This window comes from Ursus arctos, unplaced genomic scaffold (assembly GCF_023065955.2).
Source record: "Ursus arctos isolate Adak ecotype North America unplaced genomic scaffold, UrsArc2.0 scaffold_14, whole genome shotgun sequence".
Taxonomy (NCBI): domain Eukaryota; kingdom Metazoa; phylum Chordata; class Mammalia; order Carnivora; family Ursidae; genus Ursus; species Ursus arctos.
Genome location: NW_026622808.1, coordinates 13,511,957 through 13,539,121, shown reverse-complemented (window position 1 = coordinate 13,539,121; position 27,165 = coordinate 13,511,957). Strand labels below are relative to the sequence as shown.

Here is a 27,165-nt window from a genome sequence, read left to right as displayed (position 1 = left end):
CTCCGGGCACCCGAGCCCCGCCCAGCGCTGAGGAGTCGGGGCGGGGAGTAGAGGCCACACTGGTTTCGCAGGCCGGAAGGCTGAGGCCCAGGCCGTGCCGTGCCGCCGGGTGGTGACTGGCATCCTGGCCGGAGAAAGACTGGGAGGCGGAGGGGGGCGAGAGCGGTTCGCGGCGGGTGGGACCCTGCGGGGCCCTGAGAGGGGACCAGGTTGGCCAGGGCTCTGGGCGGAGGTCAGCCGAGCTCTGATGAGGAGGGGGCATTGGCCAGGTGACCCCATGCCGCCCTCCAACCTCAATCACTTTCCTCCCGCTCTGGCCCTGCCGCCTGGAGTACCACGGATTCATACTTGGCTTTAAATGCCTCGCATCCTACCGACTGTCTTTTATGTTTCATGAGGGTACACGCAACAATATCAGGTTTAAAGCACAAGGTAACTTTTGAGAAGACAGCACAGTGACAGTCTAGCTGGGGATTGTTCCTGCCTGGGTTCTAAGGTGGGGCCCTTTGCTTCTGGTCTGAGGGGAATAGGAGTGAGTTGCAGGTGTTCAAGACAGGTGAGTATCCCGCCTCCCGCGAAGGCTGGGAGGGTCATCACGTTCTCCGCGGGCCATCTGCTTGAGTGCCTCAGGGAGGCTGTTCCAGCCCAATTCCCCAAGGTGGGGTGTCTGGGAAGGAGGGGTTCTCCTGGCAAACTCCAGGGTGAGGGGAAGGAAGCGGTTCTCAGCTGGGGGCGATTTTGCCTCCAGGTGACAGGTGGAAATGTCTAGACATTTTGGTTGTTCGGACTGGAGTGGGGCAGTGGTGCTGCTGGCACCAGGTGGAGGGCTGGGGAGCCCCGAGATGCTCTCCACGTCCTGCGTCACCACAGAGAACAACGGGGCCCCTGCTCTACAGCTTGACCTCTTCTGGACATTTCACGTAAGTGGAATCGTATAGGATGTTGCCTTTTGTGTCTGGCGGCTTTCAATGAGGTGTTTTTGTTTTTTTTTTTAATTGAGGTATCGTTGACATATAACATTGTAGAAGTTTCAGGTGTACAACCTAATTTGGGCACATTGTTGAAACGTTCCGGGTAGGTGTGGTAGCATCCAGTAACGCACACATAGTTAAAATTTGGTTTTTTGCAAGAGACCTGTGAAGGTCTACTCTTTCCGCAACTTCAGACATGCAACACGGTGTTATTAACTAGAGCCACTGGGCAGCGCATTACATCCCCAGGATTTATTTACTTTATAACCGGAAGTTTGTGTCTTTTGACCCCTCCACCTGTTTTGCCTACCTCCCACCCCTCCACTGGCAACCATCACCAACCTGTTCTCTGTATCTGTGAGCTCAGTTTTTCTTTTTTAAGTTAATTTTTTTTAGTAATCTCTACGACCAAGGTGGGGGCTTGAACTCACATGCCGAGATCAGTGCAGGAGTCGCGTGCTCTGCGGACTGAGCCAGCCAAGCACCGCGGTGAGCTCAGTTATTTGTCTTATCTTATCTTTTCTTTTCTTATCTTATCATTATTTTATTTTGATTGTACCTGTAAGTGACATCACTGAGCGTGTTTCTGACGTTCCTTCACCTTTAATTTTAATAGGACTCCAAAGAGGTAGGTAGGTTATACAAGTGGGGAAAGTGGGCATTGGAAAGAAACCCGGTGTCACTGTGGCGAGCTGGGAGTTTCAGGTCCAGAGGCTTGGCTCTGGACGCAGGGAGTTTCAGAAACAGCACAGGACAGAGAGGGAAGCTGAGCGGGAAGCGAGTGGAGCCTTTCATGAGCTGGAAACTACAGCTCCCGGCTTGCCCCCGCGCAACCGCGACAGACTACAAGTCCCAGGCCGCTCTGCGGCGGCGGGCGCCGGGCGCCATCTTGGTCGGCGGCGCGGATTGAATGAGCCCGCCGTGCCGCGGCCGCCGTCCCGAGCAGCGCGGGCCCCGAGCAGCTGTCGCCGCCGCCGCCACCACCGCCGCCGCCATGGCCACGCCGCTGCCCGGCCGCGCGGGCGGGCCCGCCACGCCGCTGTCGCCCACGCGCCTGTCGCGGCTGCAGGAGAAGGAGGAGTTGCGCGAGCTCAATGACCGCCTGGCGCACTACATCGACCGTGTCCGCGCGCTCGAGCTCGAGAACGACCGGCTCCTGCTCAAGATCTCCGAGAGGGAGGAGGTGACCACGCGCGAGGTGGGCGCGCAGCCGGGGCTCCGGCCTCTGAGGGTCCCGGGGGTTCCCCTGCGCGAGAGGGGGATACTGGGCAGGCCCCGCCCACCGGGGGGGGTCCCCGGGGTTTCGGGGGACCCTAGGGGAGCACCCTGGGGTGGGCCTCGGCCTCTGAGCATACCCAGGGGGGGTCGAGGACCTCCCGTGGGTGAGGTTTGGAGGCCGGGCGGGCCCTGCCCACCGAGGGGATCCTCGGGAGGGACTCGGGGGGGGGCTCCAGGCGAGGGGTGCACACTGGGGCAGGCCCCGCCCACCGAGGAGTCCTAGGGATTTTTCGGGGAACCTGTGAGAGAGGGGTGCACAGCGGAGCAGGCCCCGCCCACCGAAGGTTCGCCAGGGTTTTTCGGGGGATCTGTGAGCGAGGGGTACACACTGGGACGAGACCCCCGCCGAGGGGCCCTCAGGGGGCGTCGGGGGACCTGTGAACGAGGGGTGCACACTGGGACAAGCCCCGCCCGCCGAGGGGCCCGCAGGGGGTTTCGTTTATCCACCGACTGAGGAGTGCAGTCTGGGGTAGACCCGTCCCCTGAGGGATCCCCCAAGGGATCTCGGGGCCCCCTGTGCGACTGGTGGAGATAGGGCAGGCCCGAACCCTGAGTGGTCTGAGGAGATCTGGGGATCCCATGGCTGAGAGGGTGTGAGCAGAGTGAGCCCCGCCCCTAAGAGAGAGGTGGGGAGCCTCAGGGATGCGTTAGGATGTCCTGGCGTCCTGGGAGGAAATTTGGTGGGGTTCTCTGGTTTCCGAGGAGACTGGGGGGAGTTCAAACTGTCTGAAGGGGCCTCGAGGAGGGGTGGAGGGTCTCATGGGGGGAGGGTCCTGGGGGGAGTCACGTGCTCTGATCACTGTGGAACTCTGCAAAGGTCCTGTTATGAATTCTGGGGAATGGAGGGACTGGGGAGGTGGTTAGGCTGTAGGCTGCGTCTCCTACCTGCACCTGGGGTGGGTGGGCACCCGAGGGGAGGGGGTCTGTTGCCTCAGGGGTCCCATGGGAAATTTGAGAGGTCCTCAGTTGGGCCCTGGGACACACCGTTGGCTGATGGGCTGGAGCTTGGTAGGGGATGGGGAGACGTCTGGTCTTGGGGATCCAGCGGGAAGTTTTGGGTTCCAGGTGGGTCCCAGGGCTTCCCTGGAGACTGAGGGAGAAGGGGCTGGGTAAGCCCAGTCCCCTGTCGGCATGTGAGGGCCAGGTGTCTGGGGGTCCTGGGTGGGTTCTTTCCTTGTTTGGGGACTGGGGCTCCAGCCCAACTCTCCCCCAGTCCCCACGGGCCCCAGGCTCTTTTCTTGCTTAGCTGGACTTCTGGCTCCTTGAAACCCAAGTGTGGTTCCTCTGAATAAGGGTGGGGGGTGGGGGAGTGCTCACCTTGTGGGTCCCCCTGAGGGCCCAGTGGGAGAGCTAGGCCCTGAAGCCAGAATGGGCTTGAGCCTCGGCTTCCCTCCCCTGACCGTGGGCCACGTGACGGACTAGTTGGGGGAGAGCAGCGGGGGGGGGGGATCGTTTCAGGGAGCCACTTACCCTTTGTGGGACCTTAGGCAAGTCACTTAAACTCTCTGGGTCTCAGTGCCTCTTCTGTAAAATGGAAATAAGAACGCCCCCCTTTTGTGCTAGCTGGCAGGGCCATGCGCGTTAATATGTGTTTTATAGAATAAAGGACAGGCGCCCCGAGGAAATGTTCCATGGGTTCTGTCGCCCCTGTTTAATCGTTGCCAGGACAGGGAGTGGCTCAGAAAGTGGCTTGGGTGATGATGGGGGGAAGAATTTTCGTTGGTGGGTGGTGCTGTCTAGGTTGCTGGGGGGATTGGATTCAAACTCAGATGCAGACTGCTTTCAGACTGTGTGACCTTGGGCAGGTTTTGTCATTAATACATTGGGGCTGGATTGTCTCCTCCCGAGGTGGCCACCTGCCTGAGCAGTGCGTGAGTCCTCAGGATTCGGACCCAGCTCCTGCTGCTGGGTTGGTCAGTGCGCCACCCACGCTGGTTTCTTGTCTTTCTCCTGGCTTTGCTTGTCCCACCTGCAGATGGGGTAAATGGCGAACAGACCTTTGAGGATGATGGGCCTGGTGGGCCCAGTGGCAGTGGGGTGCCAGCGGGCTCTGGGTGGGTGCTGTACCAGGAGCGCATGCAGGAGGGCCTGGAAACTCTGTCTGCGGCGAGGAGTAGCATTATTCCCTTCTCAGCGGCTGAGGCCTCCTGGAATCCAGACGAGCTCATGGCAACAAAGGAAGTCTTGATGTGGGTGATAAACCTGCCCTACTGTGACCTCAGGGGCTGTGCAGGGGCTCTGGGTGTCACCCGGTGGTGAGGGCTGTGCTCCCAGCTTGAGCTGGGGAGTCCCACCAGCTTGCTCTGGAGTTCCAGCTGCAGGCGGCGCCCCCCGCCCCCCCCCCCCATAAATGCCCCTGGGGCTGGTGACCTGCGGAGGGAGGGGATGCTGGAGCGGGAAGCTGAGGTGGTCACGTGGGCTTTTCAGAGGGAGTGACCTGGAAATGGCCTTGGCTGCAGTGGGGCCCAGGCCTGACTGGGCTCTGGAGAGGTGGTGGGTGGGCAGAATCCAGGAGGGGGCTGGGGAGGGGGCTGGGAAGGTGGCTGCAGTAGGAGAGATGTGGGCGGAGCCGTGTGCACTTTACCAGTACCTGGAGGCTGCCCCAGGGGACATTAGTGGTCATCACGCTGGTGGTGCTCCTGCCATCAAGTGGGTGGGGGAAGGGGTGCTGCTAACCTCCCCCTCCCCCCAGTGCTCAGGATGGTCCCAACCCCAAATGCCATTAGGACAAGCCACTTAAGGAGCCCTTTGAAGATGCCTTTTAAAAGGTTATAAGCGTACCACACGCTTGTCGTAAAGCCCAGCAGTGGAGGTGGGCACGCGTACAGGTCCCGCTGGGTACTGGTCGGCAGGGCCATGCTGAATAGCCATGTGCTCATGTCACTGGAGGGTTTCTGGAAGGGCTGGGGCCGGCTGCGTTTCTGTTTGAGAGAGGCCTTGGGTGCTGGCCGGGAGGGAGGGGAGCCAGGAGGGAGACACGGTTCTCCAGCGAGCCTCCCCAGTCGGGTGTTAAGTTCCTCCAGCCTTCGGTTTCTTTTCCCTTACCTACCCAGGTGTCCTGTTGCTGCTTGGGGGTGGGGGCAGGTGGGGGGCTCCCTCAGGTGGACCCGGGGAGCAGGGGCGGGGTGCGGCGAGCTGGGGGGGAGGGAGTAGTACTTGGGGCTGTCTGCAGAACTGTGGTTCTCAGCCGGGAAGATTGTATCCCCCAGAGATACAGGAACAGGGAAAGGCCACCTCGGGTTATCTGGACACCCCCCCCCCCTTGCTCCCCCTCCCTGGCCAACAGATGCTAACACATTTGTTGACTCTTGGCTCTCGCAGATGCCATAAAAGACAGAACAAAAGGCCCAAGCCATTGGTCTGCCATGGCTGGGCCCCAGGCTTCTGCGGTGACTGTCACAGGTGCAGGGCAGCGAGGGCCTGCCGGCAGAACACCTGTTAGTGGTCTGAAAGAGGCTGTGTGCTTGTCCTCTACGAGAATTTTCTGAATTGTCCCAGGGCCGTAGAGTGGGGTTGGCAGATGGTTTCTGAAGACGGCCAGAGTCAGCATTTTCAGCTCCGTGGGCTGGAAGTCTTTGTCGTTGCTACTCAACTCAGCAGTTACGGGGAAAGCTGCCACAGACCCTGTGGGCCAGGCCGTGTGCCAGTAAAACTTTATTTATACACATGGTAACCTGAATTCCTGTAGTTTGCCTGTGTCGCAAAATTTCTTTTGCTTTTTTGTCCCCCACAGCCATTTAAAGATGTAAAAATTATTCTGGGCTTGCAGGCGGGACAAACACAGGCGGCGGGATGGAATTTGGTCTGTGGGCCCGAGTTTGCAGACCTGGCTATAGACAAGCGTCTTATTAAGACAGACGCACATGTGCCCGCGCGTGTGCACACACGGACATGAAACACTGCATGAGCTTAGTCCTTGTAGGTAGTCATCTCTACAACCGTGGGGCTCGAACTTCCACCCTGAGACCAGGAGTTGCGCGCGCTCCCGACGGACCCAGCCACGTGCCCCAGAACTTGATACTTTCACCACGACACTTGAGGTGACTGCGAGAGCGTGGCCTGGGCGCCCAGAGCAGAGTCAGGACGAGTGCGTCCAAGGGAGCGCCGACAATCTCAGTCGTGGAGACAAGCAATACAAGGTGTTTTACTTACTCAACCTTCTTTTTCAGGCCAGTTTTAGATTTACAGAAAAATGGCAGAGGTAGTACTGAGTCCCGGCATCCCCATCGCGGTTCCCGAGAGCGCCTCGTGCCAGTGTTTGTCACGGTGATTTTACCAGTGTTGACGTCGTACCGACGTCATTGACTAACACCCGTACGTTGTCTGGATGTCCTCAGGTTCCCCCCACTGCTCTGCCCCAGGACCGTCTCAGGGCCCCACACAGCATTCAGGTGTCACGGCTCCTTGGGCCCCTCTGGGCCGAGACCGTTTCGGAGGCTTCCCCGGGGTGGTTGGCCCAGGGCAGTCGTGAGGAGCCTGGGCAGGAATTTGTAAGAGGTCCTTCTCTCCTGGTCGGTCTGGTGTTTCCTCATGGTGAGGCTGGTGCAATGGGATGAAGAATATTTTAATGGAAGGTTTAAACAATTAAAATTAGGGGCACATGGCTGGCTCAGTGGGGCACGTGACCCCTGATCTTGGAGTTGTGAGTTTGAGCCCCATGGTGGGGGTAGAGTTTACTTAAGGGAAAAAAAAACAATTAAAATTAGCGCAAAAACCCACATGAATGAAGTATCAAGAACTTAAATACGGCGTCACGATTGCTGGCTTCTCCTGCCCCGTACCCCGACCTGGCTCAGTGCTCAGGTGGCCTTAGTGACTGTTGTGTTGGTCAGTGGTCATCCCGGAACCCCTGCCTCGTGAGGGGAGGCTGTGAGAGAAAGGGCCCCAATTTGGGGGTGGGGGCAGGGGATCTTGTGTGTGCTCACCGTCAGGCTCAGGAGAGTTCTGGAAGGTGAGATGCCGGCAGGCAGAGCCAAGATACACATGTAAACTCAGGTGCCCAGGTACGTTTGGAGACAGGAGTGGTCACTTCTGTGAACTGAGGTGGGTTCCAGAATCCATTTCCCAGAGGTGGAAACATCGGGCGTGGCCGCAGGACACCAGCTCTGTGGGAGGGAGGGCCCTTGCTGTCGGAGGTGGGTGGTGGCGGCGGCCAGGGTTCAGGAGGGAGAAGCTTGCTTTGTCTCTGCTCCCCCTATCGTATGTCCTCCTCTTGGTATTGTCCCCAGCAGACCTGCTCTGCCCTGCACCTGACAGGTCAGGAGAGGCCAGTTTCCTGTTCCATGCCTCAGTTTCCCCATCTGTGAGATAGGGCCAGGAGCCCATATCCCGACTTACCTGTGGGATGAGGTGACTGGGAGCTGCTGGCTTGAGGCCCAGGATGCCCAGTCCAATGGGGGGTGTAGGGGGAGGGTCTCAGACTGGCTTTTAAAATCCCACCTCTTCTGAAAGTCCCACGTCCCAGAAGCTCCTCAGGCCCCGGCCAGCGGGATGGTGGTTAGCTGACCACGGAGCACGTCCCCGGGAGCTCCCCGCAGCCCCCTCTGCTCCAGGGCCTTTCCTGCAGGAGGGAGGGGTCCCGGCCGCCCCTGCACCCCCGGCACAGACACCCGCCGGCATCGTAGCCTCGTGGGAGGTGGTGCAGCTTTCCAAGACGGCCGCCCGGGGAGCGGCTCTGCTTGTCCGCGGCCTTATTGAGCCGGAGTTCTCCGCTCCCGCGGCTCTTCCGATGACGCTCTGCAGAGCTGTGCAGCCATCGCCGCTGTCCAATTCCGGAACAGTCCCGTCTTCCAAGAGAAGCCCCGCCCCCATCAGCTGTCATCCCCAATCTCTCCCCCGGCCTCCCGCGAGCCCCCTTCGCGTCCGTGGAGGAGCCTGTTCTGGACGCGTCACACCCATGGACCCACACGCCGCGGGGCCTTCTGTGTCTGGTTCCCTCCCTGAGCGTCGTGGGCTCGGGTCCGTCCCCTGCTGGCGGTCGAGGGACGTGCCCGTGCGCGGTGGGCACACCGTGTGCGTCTGCTGGCCCATCGGTGGATGTTTGGGTGTTTATACTTCCGGCTGCTGTGCGCACGCACGCGGGTTTATGGTACTTCTGCAGGGTGGGTGGGTGCCCAGCAGTGGACTCGCTGGGTTACAGGCTCAGCTGCGCGACTGGCTTCCCCCGCGGCTGGCCCGTTTCCGCTCCCAGCGGCTGTGCGTGGAGGCCCCGATCTCTGTGTTGCCGGTAGTTGTTATTCTTCGTCTTTTTGACTCTTGGGGTCGAGGGGCTGTCAGTTCTGGTCTGGCTCCGGATATCTGTAAACACCTGTGCCTGGCCCTCTGCACGTGGACATGGGGGGAGTTTGGGGGCGAGAAGGCCGCGAGAAGCACGAGCTGTGTGCCCAGCTGGTGGGTGACCAGGGAGGGGGACAGGGGACCTGGGCGGGTCGGGCCGGCTGGGGTCACCCCCGGGTGGGAGGCGTCGGGAGAAGCCGTGTCCAGCCCGGGGGCACCCGCTGTCGGTGGGGAAGGGGTTTCTCCCTGACCTGGGCCTTGCTGCACCCCCTCAGGTGAGCGGCATCAAGACGCTGTACGAGGCCGAGCTGGCCGATGCCCGCAGGGTGCTGGACGAGACGGCGCGGGAGCGGGCGCGGCTGCAGATCGAGCTGGGGAAGCTGAAGGCTGAGCTCGAGGAGGCCAACAAGAGGTAGGCATGCGGCCCAGGTGGCGTGCGGCCCAGGTGGCGTGCGGCCCAGGTGTCCTGCGGCCCAGGTGTCGGGCTCCCGCCGCCCTCAGCCACACCCAGACGCCCTTGCTGTGGGGTCCTGTGGGCCGGCCCCTGGGGTGGGTGCTCTGCGACCTGGCCCTCTAGCTGGCCCTTCCCGTTACCTTTGTTCCCCCAACTAATTCAGCCCAGGGAAGACTTTTTTTAAAAATGTTACTGATTTATTTGAGAAAGAGAGCAAGAGCGCAGCAGGGGGAGCAGCAGAGGGAGAAGCAGGCTCCCCGCTGAGCAGGGAGCCGGACGTGGGGCTGGAGCCCAGGACCTGAGGTCATGCCCCGAGCTGAAGGTAGATGCTTCACCGACGGAGCCCCCCAGGCGCCCCCAACCCAGGGAGCTTTTCAACCTGAGCAGCCCCCCTGGCACTGAGTCTGCAGGTAGCTATGGGTGCTGGCCCCCCACTCCCAGATAGAGGATGGCGCCGGGCCCCACAGCCCAGCCTCCCCTTTCTCCCCTGAATTTGGGAGCCACTGGTGTGCTGCCCCCGGGTCGTGGGCCCCCAGAGACCTTGACGCACTGCTCACGTGTGGTACCGTGGCCCACATCCTCCGAGGCTCCTGTCGGGGTGCCCGCCTCCGTCCCCGCCTGCCCCCCCGCCCCAGGGAAGTTTAGAGCGCCCCATCCAGGCCGTGACCCAGGCCGAGTGGGGTAGGAGACCTTCAGGCCGGGTCTTTTTTCTTCTTCAAAAGCACGTTCTCTTCTCTGGCCTGCTTGTGAGAAAAAGGCCCGTGCAGACAGCGTGGAGAACAGGTGCTGCTGGGGGGGCAGGACCAAAGTACCAAGGACACCGTACGTGACACCAGGCTGTCAAATGTGACCAGGGCCGGACTGTCATCGTCCCCACCTTGGGGGGGGGGGGGCCGTGGTGGGCAAAATGGGCCAGGGGCCGGGCTTGTCCAGGGCCCCTCAGCTTGGCAGTGGCCAGGACCGAGGCCCGGCTCCCGAGTCCCGCTCACAGCCCCAGCTGCCAACAGAGTCACCTCTGTATTTATGGGATGTTTTTCTTCCTATTCTTTTTTTCTTTTCTTTTCTTTTTTTAATAGAGTCTTGGCGGGGGGGGGGGGAGGGGGTTTAGGCAGTTTTATGTTTATAGGAAAATGAGTGGGAAGTCCAGAGTTTCCAGAATCTCTCCTCTAGTTTCCGCGTTAGAAACACCTCACACAGCACACATTAGCGAGGGCTCCATCATCGTGACAGACAAGCGACACCGATGCATTGTTGTTAACCGAAGCCCAGAGTCAAGCCCAGAGTCGACATTAGGGTTCCCTCTCAGGGGGGGGAGGGGGACCTTCTGCAACAGACTCGTACAGACTTTTTTTTTTTTTTTTTAAAGATTTTATTTATTTATTCGACAGAGATAGAGACAGCCAGCGAGAGAGGGAACACAAGCAGGGGGAGTGGGAGAGGAAGAAGCAGGCTCATAGCGGAGGAGCCTGATGTGGGGCTCGATCCCATAACGCTGGGATCACGCCCTGAGCCGAAGGCAGACGCTTAACCGCTGTGCCACCCAGGCGCCCCCGTACAGACTTTGGATAGACTCATGATGAAGATGTACCCGCCGTTACAGCATTCCCGTTTCGCCGCCCTAAAAATCCCGGTCCCCACCTGTTCCTCCCCCACCCCGGCCACCCCACACCCTTTTGCCGCCTCCGCTGTTCCGCCTTTTCCAGAACGTCCTAGACTTGGAACCACACGGTGTGTGCCCTTCTCCGCCCGGCTGCTCTCACTTAGGGATGTGCTGGAACAGAACAGCGCGCCCCATGGTCTAGGCGCCTGGTCTGTGGCCAAAAAGCAAAGGCCAGGCCGACTATATCCCATCAGTTTAATAAGTGTTTTAATTAAAAAGTGATTTGTGCTTCTTGGGGAAGATTGAGGGAATCCCAGAGTCAGCACTGCTCGGGACCCCAGCTGCTCTCCCTACGATCAGTGCAGATTCCAGAAGCCTCCGGATGCCTGGGCTCCTGTGTGCGGCTCCTTGTCTGGGCCCAGAAGTCTTGTTTTTATCTGCTTAGCAGTCACAGATGCTCACTGGTGGGAAAGCGGAAGGTGAAAGCTTCAAGAGCAAAGTCAAAGTCTGCAGCAGCCTTCCCCCAGACAGAACCGCCGTGGCCGGTCTGAGCGCCTGCACGCGCTTCCGTAAACTCACGGCGGACGCCGGAGACAACGGGGGTTTAGAGGCCGCGAGCCTCTTGCGAGCCTCCCCAAGTCATCAGATGTCCTCTGTGCCAAGAGTCTGCCCTGGCTGCTGGGATGTTCCCGTGCCCGGGACTGGTTCACCCGTGGTGCCGTGGCTGTGGGAGGCTGGTCCCATTGTTCCGTGACGGCTTCTGTGGGTGACAGCTGTGCCCATTGTCAGAAGAGTCACTTTCCTTGGGCTGATCCTGGGTGCGGCGGGGGGCAGGCAGGACACGGGGAATGGCCAGTCCAGCGATGCTGGCGGGAGGGACTCTACATGTCTGGCCCGTAACTTTCACTGGAGGCCGCTGTTGCGCGGGAAAGGCTTCCTGTCCTCGCGGGGCCTGTGGGCACCCCTCCCGCCCTCTGGCCGTCATTCTGTGGGTGCTGCGCCCAGCTGCCTCACTTCTGTTCTCGGTGCAGGAGCCCTTCCCGAGCAGGGAGCCGGCACTGCTTAGGCGGAGTGGTGGTCTTTCCCTGACCAGTTCATCACCACATCCCTGTGATGATAGGAATGTGGGTAGCCACATGGAGGACCCAACAAATAGGCCAGGTTCTCCCACTTAATCCTCCAGAACTTACTGTTAAACAGATGAGGAAGTGCGCTGGCTCCTGGAGGCTCGCGAGACGTGGCCAGTGAGACATAAGCGGGTGGGAGCCGCCAGTGTCCCCGCTTTCTGGGCCAGCCTGTGTAGTTCTGCGGAATCAATATTGGATGAAATTGTTTAGAAATTTTCCATGTTGAGGCGCCTGGCTGACTCAGTTGGAAGAGCATGTGACGCTTGATCTTGGGGTCGTGAGTTCAAGCCCCATGTTGGGTGTAGAGATTATTTAAATGAGCATTTAAAAAAAAAGAAGAAGAAAGAAAAAAATTTCCACGTCACCTGATGCCTCTATTCCTCTCGCCCTGGCTTTGTTGCTGATCTCAGACTTCCCAGGCACACCTCACCCCAGGGCCTTTGCACTTCTGCTTCCTCTGCCTGAATGCTCTTCTCCCAGAAATAATGGATCTGGCTCATTCTTAAGCTCCCCTCATTCAGGTCTGTGTCAAGGGCGACCCCGGGCAGGGCTTGGGTGCCCTAAAAGTGCAGTTCCCACGTGGCTCGTGCTCCCTCACCTCCCGTCCTGCTTCCTCTGCCCTTCTGCTGCACGTTTGCATCTGACCGGCAGCACGCTTCACTGTCATCTCCACCCACGGGGACGTTCTGTGTCGGGGGAGCAGGGCTGTTCCCAGGTTTATCTCTGGCCCGAGGATGGCATTCTCCACAAAGCGGGCTCTTAGTAATAGGTGTCAAACGAATGATTCGTTTCCCCAAAGCCCTGCGAAACCTGCTCTAGGGGCTCAGGGTTTGGAGCCCCGCTGCGAGCGGGAGAGCCAGGACCGTGTGGCTGGAAGCTCAGGGATGAGGACTGCAGGGACCCTGAGACCCCCGTGCAGGGTGGCGGTGAAATGCCCGGTGGAGCTCCGGGTTCCCAGGGCTGCCGTTGAGGGCACAGGCGGCTTGGCGGCCAAAGTCCCTGTCTCTACGGCAGCCCCGCTCCTGCGAGCTGATGCCCCGTCCCCGGTGGTTCCCTGGGTGGGGGGCCGGCACCAGGGATGCAGCTTGGGGCCCCCACAGCGCCCCCACGTGAGCAGCGCTGGGGGGAGACCCTGGGGGTCCGCACTCGCCGGGAGCCAGCTCCGGGTGGGGAGGTGGCGTGCACTCCACTCCAAGAAGGTGGGAATTCCTTTGAGAGATGTTCAAGAGGCTCGGGCCCGTGCTTGTGGTGGCTGCGCGTTCGTCTGTTCGCCGTCTTTGATGTTGGGGAAGATCGTCTTCTAGAACGTCAGACGACCTGCTTATAGCAGCTTGAGTTTACAGACGAGATCGACTTTTCAAAGCCAGGATTTTGATATGCAACTTTAATAAATGATACGTTAATTTTTTAAAACATCATTCTCCCCTAGATGATCCTTCCCTTGCCCCCAAATCCCCAAAATGACACTAAAGCTCTCTCCTTGAGGTGTTTGAGGCTTGTCTCTGTTAGCTGGTGGAGCCCTGCTGTGCAGGGCAGCTTTGAAGAAGGGATACCTTTTGTGCCGAGAGCCCGGGCTCCATGACCCCGGGGCCAGAGTGAGCTGCCTGAGGGGCCCCCTGACCCCACGACGGCCCGCCCCTCCTGCTCCTGGCTAACACCCGCTCTTGACTTGCAGCTCCAAGAAGAGGGAGGGCGAGCTCACGGTGGCCCAGGGCCGCGTGAAGGATCTGGAGTCCCTGTTCCACCGGAGTGAGGCAGAGCTGGCTGCCGCCCTCAGCGACAAGCGTGGCCTGGAGAGCGACGTGGCCGAGTTGCGGGCCCAGCTGGCGAAGGCAGGTGTCGGGCGGCCCCAGTCTGACCAGGAAGCTGGCGCCGGGCGTGGGTGCTGTGGGTCTGGGCGGCAGGCGGACGTCCTGTCCGGTGGGAGCAGCCTGTGGCCGGGATGCCAGCGGCCGGCCGGTTTCCAAGCCCTCAAGCCCTCGACACCCCCTGTTGGAGCGTGTGTGTTTAAGGGAATCCCTGGGCCCCGAGAGGCCACATGTGCAGCAGACAGCGTGTCAGCTCGGCTTGCTGTGCTGTGTCTGCCAGGCGGAGGATGGTCACGCGGTGGCCAAAAAGCAGCTGGAGAAGGAGACGCTGATGCGCGTGGACCTGGAGAACCGCTGCCAGAGCCTGCAGGAGGAGCTCGACTTCCGGAAAAACGTCTTCGAGGAGGTGAGTCTCGGGGGCTGGCCTGGAGGGTTAGTGTCCTCCCACTTTCTGGAGGGCAGAGCTGCGATCCAGGTAGGGGCTCTGGGGGCTCTAGGTGTCCCCCGGGCTCGTGGCCGCATCTGTCCATCTGTGCTTCCGTCCTCACATGCCCCCCCCCCCCCCCCCCCCCCGTCTCTGCGAGGATGCTTGTCACTGGTTCCGGGCCCACCCAGATGACCCAGAGAGTGTGATCTGGAGACTTATTAATCCATCTGCAAAGCCCCCTTTTCCAAATAAGGTCACATTCCCGCTTCTGGAGGTTAGGACGTGGACACATCTTTTGGGGTGCCACCATTGAACCCACGGCAGACCCTCCCTGGGAAAGGGAGGGGGACGGCCCATCTGCTTCCCTTGCTTCCTGGGTACCCCCTTCCGACCCCCAAGCTCCGAATCCCTGGGCCTGGGCTCTGGGGTATGGCAGGCCCACCTGTGGGAGTGAAGGACGTTCCTGGCGGTTAGAGCTGGGGTTTCTGTGTCTTCTGGGAGGGGATGTGGCCTGGGAGCCCCTCACAGCTCATCATCACAGAGCCCATTGTTCTGTCACAGCCCAGAATGGAACCCTGGGGCCTGCTGGCTCAGGCCGTCAGTGGCCCGGGGGAGCTGCTGGCAGGAGGGATGCCTGTACAACTGAGAAGTGGTCTCCAGCTCCAGCCAGGCCCAGCGAGGGCCAGGGCCAGGGCCGCCAGGGCAGCTGGGGAGGAGCCCCTGAGGGAAGCCCTGAAGGCATCCGCCAGAGACCTGGAGTCTTTGAGGGGGTCTGTATGGGACCCTGAGCTTGTGAGGAAGGATCCCAGGAGGAGAGCCATGCGGGGACCTGTGAGGGGAGCCCGAAGGACACCCTGGAAGGGCTCCTGGCGGGGCTCCCTGAGGCTGGTGGCCAGGAGCTCCTGGCGGGGAGCCATGCAGGGAGCCTTGCGAGCTGCCCTGGGGGGCGCCGTGAAGGTGGGTGTGCTGGTCCTGGGGTCCCCGAGCTTCACGGGTTCCTTGTAAACAGGATTGGCTTCCTTGAGAAACATTCCTATTGTTCTTACAAGCTGATGGTACAGTGTGATAAGTGCTCTGGGTGCTCCAGTGTGTCTTGGAGGAAGGGGAACGGCCCTTGCATTGGAGCCCGAGGCTGGTGCACAGCGCCCTCTGCCGGCGCCTGACACCCCCCCCCCCCCCCCCCCCCCCCCGCCAGCGCCGTGTGGGGGCAGCTGTGCTGGGGGCCCAGACCTTCCACCGCCGGGTCTCTGTGTCTCAGACCCCAGGTACCTGAGACGGGCTCAGCAGGGTTTTTTTTATTTTTTTTTAAGATTTTATTCATTTATTTATTTGAGAGAGAGAAAAAGAGTGCATGAGTGTGCGAGCAGGGGGAGTTGCAGAGGGAGAGGGAAAGAATCTCAAGCTGACTCCCTACTGAGCGCACAGCTGGACTTGGGGCTCCATCCCACGACCCTGAGATCATGACATGAACTGAAACCAAGAGTTGGGTGCACAACCGAATGACCCACCCAGGTGCCCCTCGTCAGGAATTCTTTTAACAGCAGCTTCATTGAAATATTCCTGTACCATCAAACTTTAAAGTATACAGTTTGGTTTTAGTACATTCACAGAGTTGTGCAACCTTCACCTCTGTTTTAACTCTAAAACATTCTGTCGGCCTGAAAAGGAAACCCCGGCCCAGCAGCCATTATCCCCTCCCCAACCCCCAGCCCCGGCGAGCCCCCTTCCCGTCCGTGGACGAGCCTGTTCTGGACGTGTCACACACGTGGACTCACACGCCGTGGGGCTTTCTGTGTCTGGTTCCCTCCCTGAGCGTCAGGGGCTCGGGGTCGTCCCCGGGGCGGCCACGTAGCCTTCCTGTCAGCTTGTCAGCCAGGGGACATCTGGGCCGTGTCCGCCCAGGTGACTGGGACTCCTGGCGCTGTGATCCCCCAGCGGTTCGTTGTTTTGAGCCCACACATGGTCTTGGAGCTCGGGCTGAGGACACGGGTGACCAGGAGGCCTGGCTGGGGCGGACGTCCGGGCAGGGCGCCGGGCCGCGGCTGATCACCCGCTCTGGCCCAGGAGGTGCGGGAGACGCGGCGGCGGCACGAGCGTCGCCTGGTGGAGGTGGACAGCAGCCGGCAGCAGGAGTACGACTTCAAGATGGCCCAGGCGCTGGAGGAGCTGCGCAGCCAGCATGACGAGCAAGTGCGGCTGTACAAGCTGGAGCTGGAGCAGACCTACCAGGCCAAGGTGCCAGCCGGCGGGGGCGGGGGGAGGGCTCCCCGCCCGCCCGCCGGCCCCTCACATGCCAGCCCGTGTCCCTGCAGCTGGACAGCGCCAAGCTGAGCTCCGACCAGAACGATAAGGCCGCCAGCGCCGCCCGGGAGGAGCTGAAGGAAGCCCGCATGCGCCTCGAGTCCCTCAGCTACCAGCTCTCTGGTCTCCAGAAGCAGGTGACTCCTGAGGGCCTGGCCTCTCGGTGTGGTCAGTGCGGGTGACGTGGCATCCCGGGGGCCGTTGGGTCACCGACCACCAGAGCCCTCGCGCTCTGGGGCCTGGGCTCTGCCCGCGGCCCACCCCGGCGGGGCCTCTTGGCCGCCGTCGGTGCCCGCCCGCACACGCAGGAGGCGGGGAAGAGGCCCGCGGCCGGTGGGCTTCTCTGCGTGAGCCGCAGAGGCCGCCCTGACCTGGCCGCCCGGACTCCCCCGCCGCCCGCCAGGCCAGTGCGGCAGAGGACCGGATTCGCGAGCTGGAGGAGACCATGGCTGGGGAGCGGGACAAGTTCCGCAAGATGCTGGACGCCAAGGAGCAGGAGATGACCGAGATGCGGGACATGATGCAGCAGCAGCTGGCCGAGTACCAGGAGCTGCTCGACGTCAAGCTGGCCCTGGACATGGAGATTAGCGCCTACCGCAAGCTCTTGGAGGGCGAGGAGGAGAGGTGGGGGTGGTCTCGGGAGAGGAGGGCAAGGGGGCGGGGCGGGGGAGGAGCTCTGGGGCTGGGATGGGGGACGGCCGGGGAGAGGAGCAGGGGGTGGGGCCGCAGGGGGTGGGGCCGGGGAAGGGGAGGGGTGGGGGCCGGGTGGGGCCGGGCGAGGCGGAGGGGAGGTGAGCGAGCCGTCCGGACCTCTGTCCCGCCCCGCAGGCTGAAGTTGACCCCCAGCCCGTCCTCGCGGATCACTGTGTCGCGGGCCACGTCGAGCAGCAGCAGCAGCAGCGTGTCTACGGCCGGGCGCTCGGGCCGCAGCAAGCGCAAGCGGCTGGAGGCGGAGGAGTCGCCGGGCCCGGGCTCCAGCGGCATCGGCTCTGGCGGCAGCAGCAGCAGCAGCAGCACGAGCTTCCACCTGGCGCAGCAGGCGTCGGCCTCGGGCGGCGTCAGCATCGAGGAGATCGACCTGGAGGGCAGGTTTGTGCAGCTGAAGAACAGCTCGGACAAGGTGAGGGGCCCCCACGCCGGGCGGGGCAGGAGCCGGGGAGGGTCCTCCCGGAGCTGGGCGTCAGGCGCCGTGTCCCCTGCGCCAGGACCAGTCTCTGGGGAACTGGAGGATCAAGAGGCAGGTGTTGGAAGGGGAGGAGATCGCCTACAAGTTCACGCCCAAGTACGTGCTGCGTGCCGGCCAGACCGTCACGGTAGGTGGTCGCCCACCGGGGCCTGGGCCGAGAGTGGCCACTGGTGGGAGGGGGAGGTGGCAGTAGCAACAGGAGACCGATGTGAGTGGTGGCTGCGAGGAGCGGAGTCCTTGAGAAGCAGGCAGTGACTTGGGGGGTCGGGGACAGTGGTCCAGTGACTTGGCTCTGAGAACAGCTGCGTTCTGTCACGGGTCACCTGTATGCCAGCGCTGTGCCCTGGAGCCCTTTGGAGCCCCGTGGTGACCTGTCCACATCCCGTGGTGCAGGAGGGTCCGGGCCGTCTGGGCTGGCGGCCACTGGCAGACAGAAGAGTTCCAGGCATGGCCCCCTGGAGGCCGATGGGCTGCTGGTCTCCGTTCAGCCTGCGTTTGCTGACATGAGAGCTCTTGGCCACTGGACCTCAGTGTCTTCTGTAGCCTGGCAACTGTCCTCCGTCAGCGGGACCCAGGGGGCAGGGGCCAGGAACTGGCTGCTGGCACGTGGTCCTGGGCCCGGAGCCAGCATTGATGGGGAGGTCCTCTCGTGTCCCCAGGTGTGGGCAGCTGGTGCAGGAGTGGCCCACAGCCCCCCCTCGACACTCGTGTGGAAAAGCCAGAACAGCTGGGGCACGGGCGAGAGCTTCCGGACCATCCTGCTCAATGCTGACGGGGAGGTGGGTGCTTGTGCCTCGCTGGGGGTCCCCTGCCATCCTGGCCCTGGGGTCTCCCCCCGACCACACTACAGGCCCAGGGGGCACGTGACCCTGGGTTCGGGATGTGGCTCTTGCTGGGCAGAGGCTGGGCAGGAGCACCCTGGCCCGGCCGCCGCCGTGATGGGCTGGGCCCCCACGACCCGAGGGGCCAAGCGTCCATGGCCCTTGTTCTGTGCAGGAGGTGGCCACGAGAACCGTGAAGCGGTCGTCGGTGGTGCGGGAGGCGGAGAACGGGGAGGAGGCAGAAGAGGAGCCGGCGGAATTCGGCGAGGAGGATCTTTTCCATCAACAGGTAGCGGCCCAAGGCAGCCCACGGGGACACACACCCGGACATGCACCCCACCGTCCGGATGCACCCGTGCACGCTGGCCGGATCCCCAGGGCCGTGCTGCCTGCCGTGAGCACATCTGGCCGTGGCCGGTGCTCAGTACCGCCTAGCCCCTCCCCCCAAGGCTGCACATCCCCCCAGAGATGGCCTGTGGGGGGGAATACCCTTGCCTCCTGGCTCTCGCCCCTGTGTGGACGTCAGGGTTCTGGCACGGGGGCCCCAGGAGTGGGGTGTTGAGCCCCGAGCACCTCCAGGCGGCTCCGGTGTAGCCTCGAGGGTCCTCAGTGAACAGGCTCTGCCGCCTCCATTCCTCCCGCCTGGGATCCTGGGGCTTTAGTAATGGTTTTGGGGGGGAGGGCTCCTGAGGCCCGGGGGCCATGCCGCAGCCCCGAGCTGGTTCTGGGGGGCACGCAGGCCCTGGTCCGCTCCCTCCCTGGCAGGGGTCGGGGGACCTGCCTGGCTGGGTGGGCATGTACGGGCCTCTTAGGTTGCCGGCCTTTCTTTCCAGGGGGACCCGAGGACCACCTCGAGAGGCTGCCGCGTGATGTGAACGGAACGTGCCTCATCACCTGTCTTTACCCAGAGCCACTGAAAACTATTTTTATATCATTGGCTGTCTTTAGTCCTTGATACATTTCTAGAGAATTTTTAAGCATACTGCCAGAACGTGGGGGTGGTCCCTGAGATCTTTTCCCTGTTGGTGGGCTTCCTCGGACCCTTCCTTCATTGCCACTGGCCAGACTTTTTTTTTTTTTTTTTTTTTTTTGGTGCCCCATTTCACCATTTGGTTGAATTCAAGGTCGAGGAACCTAATGGCTGACCGGGGCTGGGCGTGGAGGCTGGAAGGCTGGGCCGGGCTCTGCCTCCACCACAGACTGGGGCCGGGGCTCGCCTCCGGGAGCCGCCCTGCGGGCCTTGAGTGGACGGAGAGCAGGACTGCCTAGGAGCTCAGTCGTTTTATGAAGCTCCCTAAAAACCAAATCTAGAATCCAGGTTCCGACCTGGGGGTGGGGGGTGGGCACATCCCTGCGGAATTTTGGTGGCCCAGGCGCAGGTGTTGGGGGTCAGGGTGCAGCTTTTGGCTGCCCGGCCTGGGCTCCGAGGTTCTGGTGTAAGTCCTTTCTGTGGTGATGGTGTGTGGCCGCAGGCCACGTTTCCATGCACATATTGGGGTGCTCTGCAGTGGGCCCCCTTTTCCCTTCCTGGCTGTCTGGCCCTTGAGGTTCTGGAGCTTTCTATAGTCGAGTTCCTAAGCTTGCAGGACCGATGGGGCAGGAGAGAGATGGAAACCCAGGGAGCAAGGACAGTTCTGTTTGGAGACTTGTCACCAGGTAAACGGCCAGAGGACGGGTGGAAGGGGAAGTGGGCCACCTTGGAAGCAAGTGCCCGGGTTTCAGAGCCGGTCCCCGGGGAACAGCTACTTCCTGCCCTCCCTCCGTGAGGAGAGTGACTTCAGGGTGAGCCACTGGACCGCCCACACCCCGTTTGCCCACTCTGTGCCTTGTGCATGGGGCTGAGTCCCAACCCCACCGTCTCCTGTATGTTCTTGTGCGTGCCACTGTCCTAGCTCTTTCTCAGACGCCGGTGCTGGCTGATTCCACAGGGCGGCCCCACGTGCCCCCGTCCAGCGCCTGGCCGCCCGGCCACTGCATTGCTTACCCTTTATACCCCCTCCCACACAGATACACAGAAGTTATTTTTTTAATGGATATTTATTTTTTTACATTGGTCAGTACTCAGATTGCCGGATCCCACTTCGGGCCTCATGCCAGCCTCATTGGGACAGCCCCCCAAAGAGCTGGAGTTGAGGGGGGCTATCTCGGTGACCTCTGAGGCCCCAGACGGCAAATTCCTTCAGAAAGCGCAGCTCAAGTCTTAAAGACGTCATACTGAGCCATGAGGCACGGCGCCCCCAGAAGGCAGCCCGTTTACAAAGCAGCCCGAGTGCCGACCCTTCACAGCTTGCCCTAGGCCGGTAGCAGCGCGCCTGCCTCCCATCCTGGGCGGTCCACCGTCTCACTTTCCTTGGAAACTGCTTGTGGCCGGAGGGTCGGAGGCTTCTGCTGCATCGAGAATCTGCCCGCAGCCCCTTGCTTTAGGTCTAGTTATTTCCATGGCCACCCGAGTCCCCCGGCCATGAACTCGGTTCTCCTCGTGGACGGAAAGGTCTCACCGCTATTCCCCGCGTTTCTGGTGGGCCCTGGGGAGCTCGCCCCGCCTGGCGATGCGCCAGCCCTGCCCTGCGCACGACCTTTCCCAGGAGGGCCGCCGGCTGTGCATCCCCCGCGCCCACATCTCGGGAACCAGGCGCACAGCGCGGGCCTCGAGTGCAGAGGCTGAGGCATCGGGAGGGTGGGCTGGGGTCCTCCGGACAGTGTGCCCTGGCCTCGACCACATCCTGCTGTGTGCCCTGGGAGTCTGGGTGGGGCTCATGGCCACCCTTGTGCCCGGCAGGGCCCCCAGATGCATGGGTGGGGCTTGCTCCTGGCGGCTGGTGGCTGTGCTCTCCAAGCCGGTGGCCCTGGCCTGGGGGAGGACGGGGCGCTGGTGCCGCAGGTGGGTGAGGGGTGTTGGTAAGGAAGTGTTGGGAGATCCGGAGTGGAACGCCATGTTACAGCGTCAACGTCGGCCTGGGAAACAGTTCGTAGTTGTCACACATTTTTAGCTTTAAGCCGCTTTAAAGGACGCGGAGACGGTTCCCCTGCCCTGGCCAATGGTGGCCCGGCGGCCCTCGGGGTGCGGTCTGGCCCCCGCGACCCCGGGGCGCGCCCCCGCCGGAGCACCAGCACACCCTGCCGCGGGGCCGCCGAGCGCCGGGCTGGGCTGCAGGGCAGGGAGCTGGGGGCGGCGTCCACGAACTTGCATGCCAAACGTGTGGTCTCTTTTTCTCCAATGATTTGTAATATGCATTTTATGACTGGAAACTTTTTGTACAACACTCCAATAAACATTTTGGTTTTAAAGTGCTGCCCCCGAGTCCACTATGACACAGCTGCCCCCGCCCAGCAAGAGGAGAGCCGGGGACCCCCGCTGGTTTGCCCGAGCCTCCCGTGTGCGCCCGAGCATTCGGTCACGTGACGCGCCTCCCGTCCCGCACGCATGCGCGGCGCGACGCGCAAGGCGAGTTGGGGACGACCTCTCGGCGGCCCCGGTACCTCCCACCCGTCGGCGCCCTGTCGGAGCCACTCGCGGCCGGCGCGGAAGCCGGTCTCTGCCCGCGCTTGCGCGCAAGGGGGTGCACGGCCTTGTGGGAGCTGTAGTCCGACCCGGCTCCGTTCCCAGCACGCCCGGACTCCATTTCCCGTGGTGCCCTGGGCGGCCGACTTCCGGCGTGGGTACGGGTCGGCGCACGCGGTCTCGGTTCGGTTGACTTTGCGGAGCCATGGAGGGTGGCTTCGGCTCGGATTTCGGGAGCTCCGGCGGCGGCAAGCTGGACCCGGGGCTCATCATGGAGCAGGTGAAGGTGCAGATCGCCGTGGCTAACGCGCAGGAGCTGCTGCAGGTCCGGGGGTGGGCCGGGGCGGGCGCTGAGGGCGGTGGGGTCCACTGGGGGCGGGTGTCGCGGCTGAGCTCGCGTGTCCCCACAGAGGATGACGGACAAGTGCTTCCGGAAGTGCATCGGGAAGCCGGGGGGCTCCCTGGACAACTCGGAACAGGTGAGACTGCCGGGGCCGCGGGGAGGCACCTGCGCGTGCGCGGACCAGCGGGGCGTCGCGGTGGGACCCCTGCGCGTGCGCAGCCGGTCGTCCCGGGGTGGGCGCGCCGGCCGGGGCCGGAGCTGAGCCTCGCGTTTTCCCCGCCTGCAGAAGTGCATCGCCATGTGCATGGACCGCTACATGGATGCCTGGAACACCGTGTCCCGCGCCTACAACTCACGGCTGCAGCGGGAACGAGCCAACATGTGACCCCGCCGCGCCCGGCCCCCACCCCCCATTCTATTTCCATAAATGCCCTCTGCGAAGCGGGGGCCCGCTAGTGCATCCTGCCTGCCCGTGCTTCTGAGGAGGAGACCGGCGCCGCGACGCAGGCCGTTGCTCCCCTCCCGCCTGCCAGCGAGCGCAGCGTGGGTCTCGGGGGCCCTGGGACCTCGCCCAGTGCCGGCAGCCCGGCGGCACGTCCCCTGGTGTGCACCAGCTCACCTCGTGCCTTGGGCGGAGAATCCGCATTTGGACCTGGGGTGCGGTCAGGCCCCCCCCTGAGCTGTGACCTCCTGACGGTGGGCGCCCAATAAATGAGGGAAGGGCGGAGAGAACCCGGTCGCTCTTCCCTGCAGGGTGTCTCAGTGGGAGGTGGTAGCGCGTGTTCCCGGTGCCCCCGCCCGGACTGAGCCGCCCCCACCGCCTGTGTGGCTCGGCTTCCGCGATGACCGCGAACAGGTTGCTTGCACAAAGGGACCTTGGAAGAGGAGGCTGGCCAGCCCCCTCCCCAGCTGTGGCACGGAAGCCTAGGAGGGTGGTCCTCGCTTCCCCGCCCCCGCACCCTTCCTCCCACCCCCGGGCCGGGCTGTGACGCGGAGGTGCTGAGCCAGCAGGCTAGGGACGAGGGACTGTTTATTCCAACAAAATACGCAGTAAGACTGCACCCGGTTAGCCGCAGCCCCTCACCTCCCGCCCGCGCCCCAGCCGCCGCCTCCACGGGCAGAGGGGCCGGCCGCTTCCTGGTGCTTTCACCTCTCTTGTCCCAGGCGTGGGCAGCCACGGCCGGTCACTCCTGGATGTTCTGCCCGATCCAGCCTCTCACGGCCGCCACCCGAGTATAGACACCCGGGAAGTGGGGCCGTCCGCAGCCGTAACCCCAGCTGGTGACCCCAGTTAGCACCCACCGGCCAGAGGGCTCCCTGCAGGCCAGGGGTCCCCCAGCGTCACCCTGGGGAGGAGAGAGAGGAAAGGCCTTAGAGCAGGCCAGTACCTCCCCCACAGCAGCCTTTGGGCCCGGGCCACTTTCCACGGAAGCCTCCTGGTTCCTGGGAAATGGGTTGTGTTAGGACCACCCGCTCCTTCGGCTGGCAGACGTTTATGGACACTGGGCATTGGCCCCGGCAGAACGGGACCTCGCGCTGCCTCGCTGCCCAGCCTTCCGTCCTTCCTCGGCAGGGCCCAGGGGCTAGATGCCCAATAAACAGTGGTGGAGTGAGAATTCGAGGCCGGGATCAGTGCCCTGCTTGGCGGGCTGGAGAAGTGGGCGCCGGAGGGGGGCACCTGGCCGGTAGGTCTCGCGGCGATGAGCACTTGGCCCCGCGACCCCCGCCCTCCGCGGGTGCGGCTCGGGCCCCGCGGAGCGCCCGCTTCCGCCGCCAAGTGCGCTCACCGAGCAGCTGTCCACGCCGCCCTGCGGGAAGCCGGCGCACAGCATGCGGCTGCTGATCTGCACCGGGTAGAAGCGGCGGCACGTCTGCTCGCTGAGGAGGCGCACTGCCGCCTTCTGCAGCTGCCGCGCCATCGAGCCTGCGGGCGAGACGGAGCCGGGTGGGCCCGGGGCGCGCCCGACGCGGCCGGGGGCAAGGGGTGTGGGGGAGGCCCCGCCTACCTCCCTCGCGCACCGAGCCCCAGCCGGTGATGACGCAGCGCGCGCCGTCAGGGGGCCGCGGCGTGGGCTCGGGCAGGCAGATGGGCAGCACCAGGCGGCTGCGGCGCACGGGCCCCGCCAGCTCGAGCAGCGCCACGTCGTAGTCCAGCGTGTAGGGGTTGTAGAAGGGGTGCTTGTAGATGCGCGCCACGCGCTCCAGCTGCCCCTCGGCGCCGCTTAGGAACGGCGTGCCCAGGAAGGCCGCCCACTGCTTGGGGTCCCCGTAGCTGCGGGGCGCGCGGGGACAGGCGTCGGCCCGAGTCGCTGCGCCCCGCCCCCGCCCGCTTGCTCATCTGGGGTCGTCCTTCCTCCTAGGACGGCGGAGGGTGCGGGGGTCCCGCCCGCTCCCACGCACTGACGTCACCCCACAAGCTAATCCTGTGGCCGGCGGGGGCCGGGCCCTACCTGCCCGCCCCTCTGACCCTGACCCAGAAGGTGCACAGTGCGCCCCTCAGCTGGCCGTTCTCCTGGAGGACAGGGCCCCTAACCCGGTCCACCCTACTGAGCGCCCCGCCAGGAAGGGGACTGGCCACTTTGGGTCTGGTACCAAGTCCCAGTGGGGTGAGCCAGGGATGAGAGGTCCCCTCGGTTCCCCGGAGGCTCCCCCCCCCCGCCCCGCCCGGCGCAGCAGGCCTCGCCCCGGGTGCTGGGAGAGGCTGTGGCCACGGTTTGGTGGGAGTCCGGCTGCCGGTGTGGGGTGAGCAGGGGAGGGCTGTATAAAGGAGGGGACTGACTGGGGCAGTGGGTGCCGGTGGCTGCGGGGGGGGGGTCCCCCATGGCCAAGGCATGGAGGGGCAACTCAGTGAGTTTTTGCCTGCAAAGTTGGCTGGTGAACCCCACAGGCCGGGGACGTTGGGGCGGCCAGACTCACACATCGAAGCAGTGCGCGGCGGACAGCAGCCACCTCTCAGCCACCAGGACGGCTCCGCAGCGGTGCTCCCGGCGCCGCAGCCACAGGCTCACCTGCCAAGGCCACTCCCCGCGACCCGCGGCGCTGCCGCCCACGATCCTGGTCATCGCTGCCACCGGTGCCAGGCCGCAGTCTGCAGGGAAGTCGGGGACTGCTCAGCGGCTGAGCGGACAGACCCACTCCCATCCGCGTGGGCGTGTAGGGCAGGACTAGCGGGCAGTGGGCTGGGGGACCTGGAAGAGACACTGGGCCTGGCGCTTGGTCCTGCAAATGAGCCCTCCTCTCAAGTAATATTTGGAATGCGTTTAAGTTTGCCTCCTTTCTGGCTGAAGGTCAGGCCAGCACCTCCTCTCTCCTCCCTCTCCACCCCCAGGCGTCTCTCAGTGCGCTAGGAGCCAAGTTCGTACTGCCCCAGGGCCTTTGCGCACCCTAGGCTGCTGCCCAGTAGGTCCCTGTCCTGTCCCTGCAGCTCCTGCGCTGCCCAGTCTTCCCGGATGCCCTCCCCGGTTCTCCATCCCGGGATCCTTCCTCCAGCTGTGACATATCATGCCCCCCCTCCCCCCCCCACCCCCCACCCCCGACAGGATGCCCTCTCGGAACACAACTGCAGAAAGAACAAACCAGTGGTTTCAACGGGTGCTGCAGGAACCCGTCACCACCCACGGGAGCACAGGGGGACCCGCATGGTCATTCCCACAAGGATCCCTCCTCCAGAACAGTCCCCCTCCCCAGCCTGCTTTCCCACTCCCCAGGTGCCTTCCCTGCCCTGCAGCCTCCGGTCCCAACCTCAGCTAGAAGGGAAGAAAGGGGAGACAAGAGGCCACCCTCCCAGCTCCTCAGTCCCGAGGACGCAGACCAGGAGGCCTGGGGAATCGGATGGAAACTGCACCTCTCTGGAAATGCTGCCCCCCGCCCCCAGCACGGAACAAGACAGCAGTGTGCACCAGTTCCGGGGGCTTCCGCACCTCTTCTGCACCCCAAGCTAAGAACCTGCAGGCTGTAGCTATGAGAATAGTAAGTCAACAGGGTGGGAGGCCGATGCAGAGAGAGCCGGCTGCCGCGGTAACAAGACACGCTCCCCCTCTCCCAGCATCCTTGCTGGAAACTTCGTGGCAGCCAGACTGGCAGCAACTGTGGTCGGAAGGAAAGCCGCCCCTTTGCCCTGGGACATCGGTCTCAGAGATGAGCTTTGCAGCCCAGGTGCAGACCGTCGCAGGGCTCTGTCCCGGACGTTCCACGTCGGTCTCCACTTTGTGGTTCCCCAGGAAACAGGACCCAGGTCCCCTCAGAGCCCAGACCCGTGCTCCTAGCCAATTGAGACGCTTCCTTCTGACGTCCCCTACACCCCAGTATGCGCCCAGACCCCACAACGACCTGCCTCTTCCTCCGTCTGGTTCTGATGGTGCACAGGCTGCCTCGAGGCACGGGCTTGTAAACCTGACTTTGTGGGGACAAGTCTGCGCCCCGGCCACTCTGGCTTATCGGGCCAAGACACTACACACGTGTGCCAGGGTAAAGGAAGAGACGAGCCCTGGGGACACATCCTAAAGGTTGGGATAGGCCAGAGGATTACGAGCACTTCCCCCCGACTTCTGTGTCATGGGGTTAGTTCACACACACACCCTGAACACAAGGACACCAGGACCTGGGGAGGCCCGGGGCGGGACGCTGACGGAGGAGGAGAGCAGGGAAAGGTCCCGGGTTCAGAGTCTCTGGAGGGGAGTTGGTGAGGATGCTGGGGATTCTGGGAAACTCGTCAGGAGGAAAGTGGGTCCAGCAACACAGACCGGCAGCCCCATGTGCTGATCACCCGCCTCCTTTGTGGGGGGCCCCAGACGCTGGCTTGGTCCCTGCCAACCTGCCTCCCCACCTGCATGAGGCCAGACCAGATGCTCTCTGTCCTTCGTGTGGACGTGAGAGCACAGAGCTCCTGTCTGCTGGGGGGGGCTGCGTGCACAGAGGAGTAGAGTTAGGGGCTCGCGCCAGCGCCTTCCTGCTGCCCCCCAGCCCTGGGTCCCCACCCCCCCCCCCGCCTTCCCGCTGCGCCCCCACCCTGCCCCTGGTCCCCGCCCCACCCCACATCACCCTTCTCTAGAGAGCCCTGTGTCCGTGGCAA

The 27,165-nt window shown here is 63.1% G+C and overlaps 3 protein-coding genes across 5 annotated transcripts in view; 2 read left to right on the top strand and 1 right to left on the bottom strand.

Moving 5' to 3' along the window:
• Nucleotides 1-217: 217 nt before the first annotated feature.
• On the top strand, nucleotides 218-21,534 carry LMNB2 (lamin B2). Its single transcript, XM_026480990.4, has 12 exons — nucleotides 218-2,169; nucleotides 8,801-8,937; nucleotides 13,382-13,538; nucleotides 13,795-13,920; nucleotides 16,006-16,176; nucleotides 16,254-16,379; nucleotides 16,646-16,866; nucleotides 17,071-17,362; nucleotides 17,448-17,555; nucleotides 18,088-18,207; nucleotides 18,425-18,538; nucleotides 19,083-21,534. Exons 1-12 carry the CDS (start codon nucleotides 1,882-1,884, stop codon nucleotides 19,122-19,124), a joined length of 1,902 nt encoding a protein of 633 aa, XP_026336775.2. The 5' UTR covers nucleotides 218-1,881; the 3' UTR covers nucleotides 19,125-21,534.
• A 362-nt stretch (nucleotides 21,535-21,896) lies between these two features.
• On the top strand, nucleotides 21,897-23,710 carry TIMM13 (translocase of inner mitochondrial membrane 13). 2 transcript variants are annotated; one of them, XM_026480994.4, is made up of 3 exons: nucleotides 21,897-22,031; nucleotides 22,162-22,230; nucleotides 22,381-23,710. In XM_026480994.4, the coding sequence occupies exons 1-3, from the start codon at nucleotides 21,957-21,959 to the stop codon at nucleotides 22,477-22,479; spliced, it is 243 nt and encodes an 80-aa protein (XP_026336779.1). In that variant the 5' UTR covers nucleotides 21,897-21,956; the 3' UTR covers nucleotides 22,480-23,710. The 2 variants fall into 2 exon arrangements, with proteins under 2 accessions (XP_026336779.1, XP_026336776.1); XM_026480991.4 differs by having other exon boundaries at nucleotides 21,900-22,076.
• Nucleotides 23,279-27,165, bottom strand: part of TMPRSS9 (transmembrane serine protease 9) — a 30,419-nt gene continuing 26,532 nt past the window's right edge. For both annotated transcript variants that reach the window (XM_044377906.2, XM_026480989.3), the window contains 4 exons: nucleotides 25,011-25,182; nucleotides 24,101-24,366; nucleotides 23,882-24,018; nucleotides 23,279-23,440 (listed from right to left, as the gene is read on the bottom strand). In XM_044377906.2, the coding sequence (XP_044233841.2) occupies nucleotides 23,279-23,440; nucleotides 23,882-24,018; nucleotides 24,101-24,366; nucleotides 25,011-25,182 (737 nt within the window). The remainder of the gene's footprint in view (nucleotides 23,441-23,881; nucleotides 24,019-24,100; nucleotides 24,367-25,010; nucleotides 25,183-27,165) is intronic.

Excerpts from the sequence above, each read along its gene's own strand:
- LMNB2 (XM_026480990.4), top strand. The coding sequence starts at position 1,882 with ATGAGCCCGCCGTGCCGCGGCCGCCGTCCCGAGCAGCGCGGGCCCCGA. Across the intron at positions 16,177-16,253 it reads AGCAGACCTACCAGGCCAAG|CTGGACAGCGCCAAGCTGAG; the intron begins GTGCCAGCCGGC and ends GTGTCCCTGCAG. Across the intron at positions 16,867-17,070 it reads TTGGAGGGCGAGGAGGAGAG|GCTGAAGTTGACCCCCAGCC; the intron begins GTGGGGGTGGTC and ends CCCGCCCCGCAG.
- TIMM13 (XM_026480991.4), top strand. The coding sequence starts at position 21,957 with ATGGAGGGTGGCTTCGGCTCGGATTTCGGGAGCTCCGGCGGCGGCAAG. Across the intron at positions 22,077-22,161 it reads ACGCGCAGGAGCTGCTGCAG|AGGATGACGGACAAGTGCTT; the intron begins GTCCGGGGGTGG and ends GTGTCCCCACAG. Across the intron at positions 22,231-22,380 it reads CCCTGGACAACTCGGAACAG|AAGTGCATCGCCATGTGCAT; the intron begins GTGAGACTGCCG and ends CCCCGCCTGCAG.